The sequence below is a fragment of the Filicampus tigris genome, chromosome 2, assembly GCF_054856515.1.
Source record: "Filicampus tigris isolate MCC_2025a chromosome 2, RoL_Ftig_1.0, whole genome shotgun sequence".
In the NCBI taxonomy this organism is placed as follows: Eukaryota; Metazoa; Chordata; class Actinopteri; order Syngnathiformes; family Syngnathidae; genus Filicampus; species Filicampus tigris.
The window spans coordinates 3628098-3642208 of NC_141218.1; the positions used below are offsets into that span (position 1 = coordinate 3628098).

Consider the following 14111-nt stretch of genomic DNA (forward strand, 5'->3'; position numbering starts at 1 on the left):
AAAAAAAAAAAAGTGTGCTCAGGCAAGTTTTGTCAAGCCCCCGTGTGCACAAAAACCGGCAAGCACGCACGTGTGCAGTGAACATTTCCGGGACCAGGAGGCGCTGAAAAATGCTCCATCTAATCTGCAAAACAAAACAAAACAAAAAAAAAACAGGAGTAATGCATATTTTGATTTATTTATTTATTTAAGCTATCGTTAGCTACTTTAGCATTTTTTTGTTCCTTATTTCACAATATTCAACTCAACTCAACTGTATTTGTAATTGACATGAAAACTCCTTTTTACTTTTGCACCTCGGTACATTTCAGAGTCGGTACTTTTGTAACTCAACTTGAGTTGAGTCAGGACATCTACTTTTGCGATTGTGAGGACATGTACCACCTCCGGTCCCTTGCGCATACCCTCAGAATTCTTCATCTCATTTCATTGCTGAGCACTTGCACCCATGCATGCCTGCAATTTGCACCTTGCGCTCGCCATTGTCTCCGAGGAAGCCAAAGCGCCGTTTTGCATGCAAATGCCGGCAAATTTTTCTCGCCGAACGAACAGTGCGAAATCATTTCACGGCTGTGTAGTTCCAGACAGTGCGGATCGGCGCTGACAAAAGCATTATTACTCGCAAACATTTACACCGAGCGTCTGGAGGTGCGGGAAAAGCCGAGTGGATTTTGCGCTGATTGGCTTTTGACAACTCATTAGTCACTTTTTGCTTCTCCCATGAAACATTTTGATGATGATCTTCTCGGCAGTGTTTGGGTGACTTCGCTTTGTGGCTGTGTTGTCGAGTCGAACCTTAGTCCAAATCCATCTTAATTTGGCAAGCCTGTCATGCTGTCATTTTTTAGCATCGAAGTTACGATCATTTGAAAGTTTCAACCAGCTGCTGCTTGATCACGCACGGAGCCTTTTATTTGGAATTTGTGGTTTATGTGTAATCTGTCCATTTATTGTCTTGATTCATTGCTTTTGCCTGTTAAAAAATAAAGAGGAAGAGGACCTTGGAAAAAAAAAAAAAGAAAAAAAAAGCGTATTAAATTGCAATATTGATTGTGAAAACTGCAAGGAGATTATTTTTCAAAATCATTCAGCCATGAAGGCCCAAAAAAAAAAATTTAAAAAAAAGCCAGCAATTTACAAATGCCCAGTGAGGCCGAACGTTGCCGGATGCACTCCGATGGAAAAATTGCAACCCTGCGTTGGGTGTTGAGGCTTCACATACAGTATATTGTACTGTGTCACTTGTCTTAAACCATAAAAACATAGCGTGATTGTCAAGGAAGAAGCAGGTTGTGCGTGCGCACTGCACAGTTCAGATGGATTCGGCTTCACTTTTTTCAGACAGATACCAGTATGAGTCGTCACTCTTTGGGAACTCGCCGATGCCGATTACTGATACCTATAATGCTTTTGATGATATCAAATGACCCCAAAAATTGTGAACGAAATCCTTTCTTTCTGACCCAGATGATGATTCCGCAAAGTGTCAAAATGCTGCAGTATAGCGCCAACTACTGCCAAGGAGGACTTATTTGATGTTAGATTTATTTTTTGCCTGAAGTATCAGTGACTTGTATTGGCAGCCTCTACGACAACCCGATACCTTACAGTAAGGCCGGTATCGACCCGATTTCGATATATAGTATCGCTACTTGCCTATCCGTAGTTTGTCCGTATTGCTTGGCGGGCTTTACTTACACCACATATTTTTTAAAAAACGATTTTAAGAGCCTTCTTTTTCCCCCCCCCCCCCCCAACATTTGTGATCTTTTCCCGCATGTGCTGGCAGCGAGTTTGGCATCAATTGTCTGCGGTGCTTTCAAGCGCCGATCGTGATGGAGATTTGGCAGCGCTTAGATGCCGTCTGTCGTCCAAGAAGATCAAGCTTCTTTAAAAAAAGAGGTTTTGAACCTTTCCTCAAAGCCAGCTCCAGCTCTACGTGCGCTCGAGAAAGAAAGAAATCGGTTGACTTCATTGACTTTGTTTAGCACGCGAGGAGGCTCTTCGGAGATGTCCGCCGGCAAAAAAAACAAAACGATCTGTCTAATTAGCTCAGTGTGATGTATGTGCGGATCCTTGTATGATACTTTTATGTCGGTGCCGCGCCGTTTTAACCTTCAGAGGAATGAATTTAATAGTTGTGTTCGCTTGTTTGTACTCTTTGACTTATTTGTGTACCTTGTTTCGAGGTTAACTCAAAAGTAAGCCCCCTCTATCCATGGCTGGATAAACACTATAAAACGCAGCCAAAGACTGTTCCAAGTCATAAAGCACGCAGAGCCATTGAATGCAAAACGCATGCAAAACGAGCACGTGTGGGTTGCGGCAAATGTAATGCCGAGCGTGTTGTGTTGACACCGGGTGCTTTGTATGTATAATACACACGTCGCATATACATAATCAGGACACGCAGACATCCATCGTCTTGACTTATTTCCCCCCCCTTCGCACTCCTCTCGTGTGTCCTTGCTCTTTGCGCACGCTGCACACAGGGAGGAGAAAACCATTCATTTTTTTTTTCCCCCCCCCAAATTTTATGTCGCTAATATCGGCGCCGAGAATAGATTCTTTAGCCGCACGTGGCCGTGTGTGCGTGGCCGTGTGCGCTCACGTGGCGCTCTGTGATCACTAGGTGGCTTTATTCCCTCCACTTTTTCATCATTTCACAGACAAGCAGCTCATTATGCTTCCATTAAAGTGCTGACTGCGCAGAGGGGGGATCTGGGCCAGCGAGAGAGCTGCGGGACTGAGACCAGCACAGAATCAGGCTTCCAGGAAGAGAGGCAGTTTCTGCAACAAGGACCTGATTGGCTAAACTCACAAATAGCGGCCACTAAATTGCCATTGAACAAACAGTACCCAAATCGACGGGTAACAACCTTTGTACGCTAGCTATACGCGGAGTCAACTGACACCCACTTAACACGCAGACAGGCTAACGGTTAGCCGGCTCACAGCTACCTGCTATCCCGAATCATCAACAGCCAACTGCGCTCTCCCATTCGTTGACCCCCGCGCCATTCAACAGGCCGGGCCTCACCTTTTAAAGCCACACACATTCAAAGACACAGCACACTGTAGGATGGGCCGATCTGAATTGGAATGATAAGATTAAATAAATACAAATAGTAAAAAAAATCTATCAATTCAACTCCACTTTATTTATAGAGCACTTTAAAAACAGCCACAGCCACATACAACGTAGTATACATCAAGTAAAAATCTGATATACATAAACTAAGACATTTAAAATATGATAAGTGAAATAATAAGTAAATAACATAGAAACGTAAAAGTAAACACAAAAAACCCAAAACGCATTTCACTGTTTCAAGACAAATAAAAGAATCTTTAAATGAACTCAAAAATGTTACAGGGAGACAGTGAAGACAGGCCAGATTTGGGGGTATGTGCTCCTTCCTACGAGCTCCAGTTAAGAAGCGGGCGGCAGCATTTTGGATCAACTGGAGATGCTTGAGGGAGGACTGGCTGACACCAAAATAAAGTGCAGTAAAGCAATCCAGCCGAGATGTAACAAAGGCAGTGGATTACTGTTTCTAAATGCTGCCGTGAAAGGAGATACTTTGCTTAAAACAGCTGCCTATGATAAAAAAAAAAAAAAAGCTGCATTTTACAACAACACCAACTCAACTCAACTCAGGAGCAGTAAATACAATGAAAACAGTAGGGGCCCCGAAATTGAACCCTGTGGAACACCTTTGAACAGGTGCGCAGAGTGGGACTCGCAAAGCCAAGGTTAACACAAAAAGTATTGCCTGCCAAATAAGGATCTAAACTACTCGAGAGCGCCATCACTCATACCCACCTGGTGCTGCAAACGAGCCAACAGAATTCTCTGGTTCACTGTTTCAAACGCTGAAGTCCGTCAGTCAAATGCTCACTATTTGGACTTTCATCCATCGATAATTTGAGTGACTAACGTATTTGTACATAGATTAAATTCAGTGCGTGCAATATGATTTTTTTCACATCTTAGATGAATCGCACTGGCAGATTTTGGGTCTTTCCTTTCAGACGCGCAGTAAAATCAGAAATTGGGAGCTCGGAACGCAGGGCAAGTAAAGGTTATGAAATAATGAAAGTCAAGGATAAAAAAAAAAAAAAGCCACACACACTTTTACATGGTAACCTTTTACTTTTACAGTGCCATTAAATAAATCGGGTTGTGCTCTTCTTTCCTCTCTGAGCACGTTGAAAGTTATGACTCTACTTGGATGCATTTTTTTCCCCATTAATTGATAGTTAAGATTCACTTTTATGAGCCCACAATGTTGCACTTGGCCTATATATTACACATAAATATGGATGGGATTCCAGCGACTGCAACCAGAGAAGACGGCTCTCCTCTTTCTCTTTAGCTTCTCTGGATCCGCTTTACGGCCCTCCTGTAAAATAGCCGTCTTCTACACCCTTCTCTCACTGAATAATTTGAGTGCAGTGGCACCTCCGCTTACGAGAGACCCGACTTTTTCAAGATACCAGCCGTCGCTGGGCTTACCTAAACCATGTTAACTTTCTTCGAAAAATGCCATTATCTTAATGCTAACACACAGTGCAAAACGGCATAGACAGGCTAATGAAATTAGCATCCATGTTGTGGTAAATGTAGCCAACAAATGTTTATGCTGTGACACACACAAAAAAAATCTTTAGAGTAGAGATAGACCTATATTTTTTTTTCAGAGCCAATACCGATTATTAGTAGTCAAGGAGGCCGATAACCGATATTTCGAGCCGATCTTCACAGAATATCGGCGTCAAAATAAAAACAAATACTTGTAACTTTCTTGCAATGTATTTAAGCATGTTTGTTGAACAGTTTTTCAGATTTGCATAATGTTGATTTTTTTATTTTTTTATTTTTTATTTTTTAATTATTATTATAAATGTTTGCCAATACACGTCTTTGTTGTAAAATACTAACAAAGTTCAGGGGTCATCAGTGTGTCTTCAAAAGTTAAATGAAAACGTAAACAACAGCTCCATTTAATTTTCTACTGCAACTAAAGTCAACCAAAATTTAAAAATGACAGAAATGTTCAAATTTCACTTATCTTTGTTTTGATTTCAAACAAAAATAAAAAGTGCATAGTGTTCCCAGGGTCAGTCGAATCTCTTATAAAGTTAACTGAAAATTCAAAATAAATACTTCTTTGGAGTGAACACAGTTTTAAATTGATTTATGATCGGCCATCAGAATTTTAAAAAAAGATGCCGATATTTGTCAAAACACTGAGCATCGGAGCCAATAATCGGCCCGGACGATAATCGGTCCATCCCTACTTTAGAGTGCTATTTTCCTTATTGAACACACGTAAGTCAAGGCACCATCTTGTTATAGTCCACAGCGTCTCGTTTGGATCTCAGATTGTCTTCTTTCAACCATGCCCAGGCATTGCTCTCTTATGCCATCTGTCCATGTGCGACCTTTTAACCTCTTCGCTACGTTTGCAGCTCTTTTTAATTCGATTTCATGGAGAGTCAGCAGTGAGGAGACTATTACCATTATTTTTGGACGTGTAGTCATAAAGGTGTGGAGAAGTGTTTGGCGGCAGTAAAGGGGGTTGGGAAAGTCTCACCACTGAAATGCAGCTGACGTATCGGTGAGCGCGCGCTGGCGTTTACATCAGCTACGAATCAGATGAGAATCGTGTGTCCAGAGTCCGAGCGGCAACTGGCTAAGATTAGGGAGTATCCTAGCGCCATCTGGACTCTGAGATTTTGCTTGGGAACAAAGTTGCCAGCGAGCTGGCGCCGCCTTTGACTTTTGACGATGCTCCCGCGTCTCACCCCAGAATTGGAAATGAAAAGGAAGCGGCACAGTGGCAATTTTCCGGTTCATGCCGTTTCCCGCTGAGCGCCGGCAAATGAAAGGCATGAGCGACGAGGATAAAAATGCTTTCCGGCCTCGCAGCTCATCGCCACTTGACTTTGCTTGATTATGTCTGGAAACGCAGCGATGCTTTTGCGGCGTGGTCTTCCCGGGGGTTTGGAAAGAATCTTTCAAATGTAGTGCCCCCCTTTTCCTGCATAGCCAGACAAGCATTATCAGAAGCATTCTTTTGGTTGGACCACATGATGCACGGCCTCATCCAACACACTTAAAATATTCATTGTAACCTTGCAAAACAGGAGCACTAAAAATAAAATGTGAGAGTAGAATGCGCCTTGAGAGAATTGACTGTAGCCTGAATGATTAAACTCCAAACTATGCAAACACAAAGCATCAAATCGAGGACACCGGGGGCAAACGGTTACAAGCCAGACTGTTTTCGCACGAACGTAGTCAAGACATCAGAGGAACGTTTTTGGGTTAGTTGCTCCATGTTTGCTTTTTGATGAATGCATGCTCTTCTACTAATATGCCCTAACTGCTTTGAAATGCTTTCAATATTTTGTAATTCCAATGCCAAATGTAGTATTTCCACCGCAAACGTGTCGGACATGATTGTGGACTCTCTGTTTGAAAATAATGTCATTCATTTCTTTGGCACATTATGCTCACATTTTCAAGAGGTGTATTCCTTGTGTTGTTTGTAGGGCTGAACGAACAAATAGACTACTGTAATTTCCCGTGAATAATACGCCCCCTTATATAATGCAATCACTCTTAAAAAGCAGGTTTTTCTCTCTTTTTATCCTTTATAATTAGAGTGAATAATATGAATGAATAAAGATTCAAAACATACCATTAAAGTGTAAATGCTTTTGAATGCAGGGTAAAAAAAAAAAAAAAAAAGGCTCTTTTCCCGTACCTGTGATGGTCGTTCAAAGCATTTATAAAATGTTTTCCAAAATTTTGTTCTTGCACCGTACGCCCTTTTATTAATTTTACTAAGCTATTTTTCATTTCTTTACTTCACTTTGAAATGTCTTTAAGTTTTTTGGCTCTACTTTTAAATGTAGGATCTAGTGGCTGTAAAAAAGAATTGCACTGAGTGACGTTATGAACAGATCACGTATATTGTAACATAAATTCCACACCCTCCCACTGCACTTTTGCAAGGCGCAAAGGTCATCACAACGTAGGGTGACTATATAGTATGCAAATAGCCAATGACATGCCCTTAAGTGCTCATAATAAATGCTGCGAATCACCTGTGGCCAATGCTAGCAGGCTAATGTGGCTAACTGACGCGCGACCGTGTCGCGAATAACTTGTGGCCAATGCTAGCAGGCTAATGTGGCTAACTGACGCGCGACCGTGTCGCGAATAACTTGTGGCCAATGCTAGCAGGCTAATGTGGCTAACTGACGCGCGACCGTGTCGCGAATAACTTGTGGCCAATGCTAGCAGGCTAATGTGGCTAACTGACGCGCGACCGTGTCGCAAATAACTTGTGGCCAATGCTAGCAGGCTAATGTGGCTAACCGACGTGCAACCGTGTGGATTAATTGCAGGATAGGAGCACAGAACATGTACTTAGTTTTTGTCAGGAAACCAGTGCTGAGAAAAAACAAAAATGAGGAAAGAAATAAGGAGTTAAGGCAACTAAGCTCTTATTTGGCTTTACTGCTGAGAAAAAAACAAAAATGAGGTAAGAAATAAGGAGTTAAGGCAACTAAGCTCATATTTGGCTTTACTGCTGTGACCGGGAAATTAAATGTCCGCAACAATTCCTGAAAACGTATTATATCAATTTTATATGACATAAATGTGAAACATTATACATTAAATATCATGCTGGAATGTAAAGGTACTGGTAAACGGCTATCAAATGTGAAATTTTTTTTTTAGTTTGTATCTACCCCTGTACAATATTTGGGGATTTTCAGATTTTTTTTTTTTTTCTTCCAAAAAAATTAAAGTGTATTAAAATTACGGTAATTGCAATTTGCCCCCAAATTGCGTTCTACTACATTGCAATGTCGATTTGAAATGGATGAATTGTCCAGCCTTTGGTCTTTTTGTGAGCGCACAACTTTCACACAAAAGTTTCCCATTCATATTTGGTGTCTCCGTTTGGACTAAAATGTGAAAAACAAAAATCCCAAACGTTTCATGTGGTGTTCAGCCACCCCCACTCACCCCCCCCCCCCCAACTGCTAAAGTAGGATTGCGCTTGTCTCTGTCCTTGGAGTTCAAAGACTGCAGGGATTGTTATGCTTGCCGCCACCCCTCTTCTGTTTGGCTTCCTCGCCTTTACGTCCTTGCGGGGAATGCCGAGAGAACTTGCTCACAAGCACGAGCAGATGCACGTAGCCTAATTGCACATTTCTGTGCTATGTAAGGTTTAAAAAAAAAAAAAAAAAAAAAATGGTGGCGCTCATAGTGCTGCGCTCACTGGAATCAAGCCGGCGCTGGAAATGAGACAATGTGCAGCGGCGGCAGAAAAATGGCGACGGCGGAGGGGAAAAATAATGCTGTGAGCACCTCTCCAAACTGCCAGCCTGAATATTCAGCGTTAGGCGGCGGTAAACAAGAACTCCGCTTGAACGCCCGCAGACAAAGAGGCGCGTTGTCCGTGCGAATTTGCAGCAAGTGCACTAGGAAACAAATGATGTGAAACAAAGGTCTGTGAGCGTGTGATGACTGCACATCCAGGAAGCTAAAACAACTCCTGGTACCGTTTTGTTCAACATCGTGAGGAGTTAAATTTCAGGTCGATTGACATTTGTTTATAATGTTGGCCGCCTCGCCGCTGTTTCAACAGATTTGTTGCGCTCCTTCGCTTTTAGAACGTCGCCTCTCGTAAGGGAGCGAATGCTGTCCCCTGCTGGTCGTAGTTATACATTGCATCCTGTTACACCGTTTTCCACAATATTCCTTCGTTGTCTTATTTTTTTTTACATTTGTTGTAACGTTGAGTAAAACGTATTTTTCTGTTCATCTTTTTCGTTTTTTTTTTAAATTTACAGTACTTTATACATTATCAAAATAAAGTAGGTTTTTTTTTGTTTTCAGTACAGATCGAGATTGGATAATATGACTTTTTTTTTGTTGTTTTTTTTTGCCATATCGCTCAGCTCTTATGTTGGTGTGTGCCTTATGTAGGGAAAACATTTTTTTTTTTAAAAGTCAGTTTTGCTCTGACCAGCCAATCAGAGAAGGGAAATATGTTTCGCCGGCCTCGTGAGGAGGAATTGGAAATTGTGACCGCTTAAAGAAAGCGTCAGCGCAAGTGGGCCGGCGCAAGTGATTCTGAAGTCTTTGGGCAGATTTTAGTGAGGTAATACATAGGCTGAAATGTGATTGGACCCAAAACAACCCACATCGATGAAGCAGCGCAGCCAAGACAAACACGGCCAAATGAAGCAAATAGACTGTTGGCAATGAATGAATACAACTTCATGAACCAAATATTCAAATTTGCAAACGTATTTTTGGAGCGTAATTGGAGTTGTTTTGTGGTGTGGTCAAACGTGTATGTTTTGTGAGGGGGATGAAAAGAGTGCTTTTATGCCACTTGTTCTTCTCTGCCTCTTGAAGCTAAATGAGTCCTCAACATTTTACCACGATGGATGAAATGTGCTGTATTGAGCTTGTAAAAAAAAAAAAAAAAAGACAAATGTGGAGAGCGCTGCTTACTTGAATGAATTTTTTTTCACGTCCACTCAAACTATTGCAAATGGATTTTGAGGTTGAAGAGAGAGAGAGAGAGAGAGAGAGTTAGCAGGATTTTGCAAAAGGCACTTCACCAAACTTTGAAGAATCCATCTCAGCCCCCCCCCCCGCTTCAATTCTCCCCCTATCATTTTATTATTCTGCTGCATTTCATATGCTGTTTATTTTGTGTGATACTTTCCTCATGCGCAATACTTTTTTTTTTTTTTTCTTCCTCAGGTAAATTTATGTGCATATACACAATATTTGCAGCATTTGCATATTTTTTCATATTTGACAGTGCTAAGCTATTGCTGCTGGATTTATTTAGAGATTCATACTTGGACTACCATTTGCATGCGATGCTGAGATCAACACTATGGGTATGACCTGATGGAGAATGATAATTGCAAATTGGAGTTGATACACAAAGCTTGCAACAACCCAATGTACTTCCCTTGTACCAATACAGCGGTGACTTGAGATAAGATTGACCTGTCGTTATGTTTTTTTTGCTTTGACATGCGAGCAAAAATTTTTAGATATGAGCAGTTTTGCAAAACGAGGCTTGAAGCTGTTTATTTAAATGTAGAGTATATCCGTATATTTGTGTATGTATATGTATGTACTGTGTGTGTATGTATATAAATGTGTATATTAGGGCAGGGCGATTTTGACTAAAAATAATCTCCGATTTTTTTTTTTTTTTTTTTTTCCACAAAAAATTCAATTTCGGATTTTTTTTGTAACAACAGACGTAAAAATCACAAACGCAAAACAACTTTTGCTTTTATTTGATTAAACACTTAACTTAAGTACTTTACTTTACTTAGTCCAAAATGTCTGCCTTAAATAAAATACTCCTGGAAACAAATGTAACATAACACATTGAATTACATCTATAAAGTGCAAGCTTTATTTTTTGGTAAAAATGACAGAAAAATCGAAACAACGTTTCCTTCTATTTTCTCTAACACTTTTAATGCTTCGAAAAATTGAGGTAGGAATTACAGTTCAATAGCTTCTATCTGCCGATTAAATCACGCGGGCCCTAGTTTCGAGGTCACGGAGCGAACTCAACTTGTATCTCAAGGCTCTGTGGCGGTCTAGCCCGCCGACTTGCCCGTTGTAGCTTATCAAGCAGCGACAAATCAATCTGTTCCACTGGTTTCTGATTCACTTGGACAGGGTGTCAGTGTGAGCGTGTGTGTGTGCGTGTGTATGCGTGTGACAGCCTTGTGTGTGTGAAAGCTGTTTTACTGTCGCCGCCGAGGCCTTGGGCGTTACGTATCCATCATCATTAGTGTGAGAGGTGCTGGTGAAAGTGCTCCTCTTTGTTTGGAGGGCACCTCAGTTGACGCTACCATTCTCAAAGTGACGATGATTTTTTTAGGGTCTTTGTCAGTGCGCAACCTGGTCTCTAATTTTGACTTCTCGTAAGAGCAGTTGGGGGCAAATTTCCCGCCTCTCCCCCAAAAATAGCAAGTCACTCACTGGCACAAAACTCAATTTTTGCCTTACGTTTTAATAGGGACGTAACGATTCACTCAAGCCCCGATTCGATTCGATCTTCAGAGTCTGATTTTCGATTCGATTTGATTTTTTAAAAACTGCTACCATGCTTGTCTCTGTGCGCTAGTGTGGTTCTGTAGCCATCCGCAAACGCAATACGCACTGATGTTTGGCGCAAAAGCATCATTTGATCTACACATCCAAAATCTGCTATGCATCTGGAATGAAAAAAAAACGTTTCAAAACATCATTTTTCTAGATGAATTTAATCAACTCGATTTTCGATTGATCGAATCGATTAATCGTGACAAATCGATTTTCAATTGTTACATCTCTATGTTTTGATGACATCCAAATCAAAAGTGTTGTATTTGGATTTGTTGTATTTGAGCTAGTCGAATTTATTGACGTTTTTCCCTTTATTTGTGAAGTACAAAGCAAAAAGGTCTACTTTCTGCAGCGGGAATTCTCCTCTTTACCTTTTCTTTAACCACTCGAGTTGTTTTGTTGTTTTTTGGTATTTCATTGAAAGTGCAAACAGTAGAGGAGGCAAAAAGTACAGCCTGATATTAGCAAGCAGGGAACTCGGAGTCAACGTTTTTTTTTCTCCTGCAGGTGGGCTACGAGAACGCGGGCACGGTGGAGTTCTTGGTGGACAAACACGGCAAACACTACTTCATCGAAGTCAACTCTCGGCTTCAGGTGGAGCACACGGTGACGGAGGAAATCACAGAGTGAGTATGGCGGGACGGAGAAAGGTCTTTTGAAGTGAACTGTGTCGGTTGAATTAGCTTCGAATGGGATTTCTTAGCCTGGCCTTTGCGTAATTTGGCTTCACGATTTTTAAAAATAATCTAATTGCAATTTTTTTCCCCCCTCAATATTGCGATTACGATTTAATATGCAATAGTTTTTTCATGGTCAGTTTCTCATTTTTTTTTTTTTCTTTTTACACAGGGAGACACTTTTCTCCTGCAATTGCTTGAACGATGAAACGAGGACGCGTGTTTGTTAATCGACATTTTTTTTTTTTTTTTTTTTATGTGAGAAAATGAATAGGTGTATGTATGTCCAAATTTCCCGCTCGTGTTTCACTCAAGCCTTCATCACATAGACTCCACCACCAACACGCCCCTCTTCCTCCTTCCAGTCACCCATCCCAGGTCGCCAACTCTGACAATCCAAACGCATGAGCGTAATTCGCTGAAGAACTGCGGCGTTTATTTTGAGCTCGGCTTCTCATTTGAATTGGCCCGAGAGGAGCGGCGTCCCGCATGAAGCGGCGCAGGGTGGACGTCATCTCGTTTGCACAGGCCGGCTTTGGGCGGGCAGACGTCCATCCCCCCCCCCCGGTGGCCTACCGCAGATTACGCCCGCAGGCAGGAGGAAAGCGCAATAAAATTGGGAAAAAGTATGTTTGTTAAATCTGCACTGGAAGCCCATTAGTCCGCAGACTTTTCCCAAGGCGGCGCTCTCTGTGTGCTACCACTGAACTTCACATCATTTTCGAGCAAAAAAAAAAAAAAAAAAGTCAAAGCCTCTCTCTTGCCCTAAATTCCTGGATCCCACTTCACACCTTTTCCTCTTCCTCTCCAAACTGGCAGAGATTAAAAAACAGGCCCCTCCCCGGACTGCAGGTGGGCTTGTGAGCCCCTAAAGTCCTTCTCGAAAGCGCCTTCAGTCGGTGTTTGATCAACAAAGCCCGGCTGTATTTGCTGGAGATTACATCTGCCGCTTTGCCTGGCATCCTTGCAGCAGGCCCTGCCGCATGTGTGCCCCCCCCCCCCCCCCCGTCGAGCTTTTCCGCCGGTTCTCGGCTAGTTCTGCCTTGCGCGGAGACGGCTCCCTTCAAGCGGGGCTCGGTGAGCTCGTCTCATCGGAGGTCGCGAAAGCCTCGGCCCGCTCGCGCCCGTCCATCCATCTCGACGTTATCGCTGCGGTCGCATTTGATGTGTCCCCCCCCCCAGCATGCTATCATGGAGCCGTTCATTCGTAGCATCGTCCTGAACCTCACCTTAGCCTCCTTCTCTCCCCGTCATGATTCATATTGCTCAGTCCCCTTTGCGGCTTTGCCCCTTTCCAACCTTTGCACTTTTGAATTGGAGCCCTTAGAAGCCCGATCCGAATAAAAATAAGCTTCGTTGTCGCTGTACCGCAGCGTGCTACGAAATGGAGCGGGCGCAACAGCCCGCCAAATAGACAGAAAAACAACGAGCAAAAGGGGAACGAAAAATATAAGGCACGGGAAGGGGAAAAAAGAAAGTCTAGTCTGAGCTCCTGCAGGGGGAGCACAGTGTGGATTTGGAAAATAAAGCTCAGCAAACGAGCGTCCCTTAATACGAGATGAGCACATGTCAATCTAATATCGTCCTGCAGAGGGGCAGGCTTCGCAGCCATCGGGGCGCCGCCACATTCCAGTTTGCAGGTGCGCCATAATAGAGGCAGTTTTCAGCATTTCTCTTCAAACTTTTTCCCACTCCTTAATCTGCTAATGCAATTTCCGATGAGATTTTGTTACTGGTTATGTTTTGGCGAAAATAAGAACTACTAAATCCACAGATGTAGATGTTAGAATGATGATAATAACACACTACTTTTCAGACGTCGTCCGATTTTTCTTCATTCCAAATGCTTCAAGACCCTGGAAAGTGAATTTGCCTTCTTTCAGATGAGCAATTATCCGGCGCAATTGCAACCTGCAGTCGGCCCGCTAGCTACCGCTACAATCTTCCCTTCCCGGATAGTCCACTGCCATCTAGAGCTCCTCGTCGTTGGCCATGAGTGCACGCAGGTCACGGAGAGAGTGACCGACAAGCAATCCACGCACTTCACAGTGCTCCTTCAGCTCGAATCACCGCAGTTGTAGCACGCGCGTGCAAAAATACGAGAGAGTAGCGACTGGCGGGAGAAAAGAACCAACATCCCTCAAAACCGTCGATGTCCAAAGGCTCTGCTGTTCTAATAGGTTTTCATCTGTCTTCCTGCTTTGCTCGAGCGTTGCCCGATCCAGTCAGCTCTCCTCGAACTGCGTGTG

The 14111-nt window shown here is 42.6% G+C and overlaps 1 protein-coding gene across 2 annotated transcripts in view; it reads left to right on the forward strand.

Annotated features, from left to right (window-relative positions):
- The window catches only part of LOC147150929 (pyruvate carboxylase, mitochondrial-like), a 147252-nt gene that overhangs the window by 22083 nt on the left and 111058 nt on the right, over positions 1-14111 (forward strand). For both annotated transcript variants that reach the window (XM_086018546.1, XM_086018556.1), the window contains exon 10: positions 11693-11811. In XM_086018546.1, coding sequence (XP_085874672.1) covers positions 11693-11811 — 119 coding nt within the window. The remainder of the gene's footprint in view (positions 1-11692; positions 11812-14111) is intronic.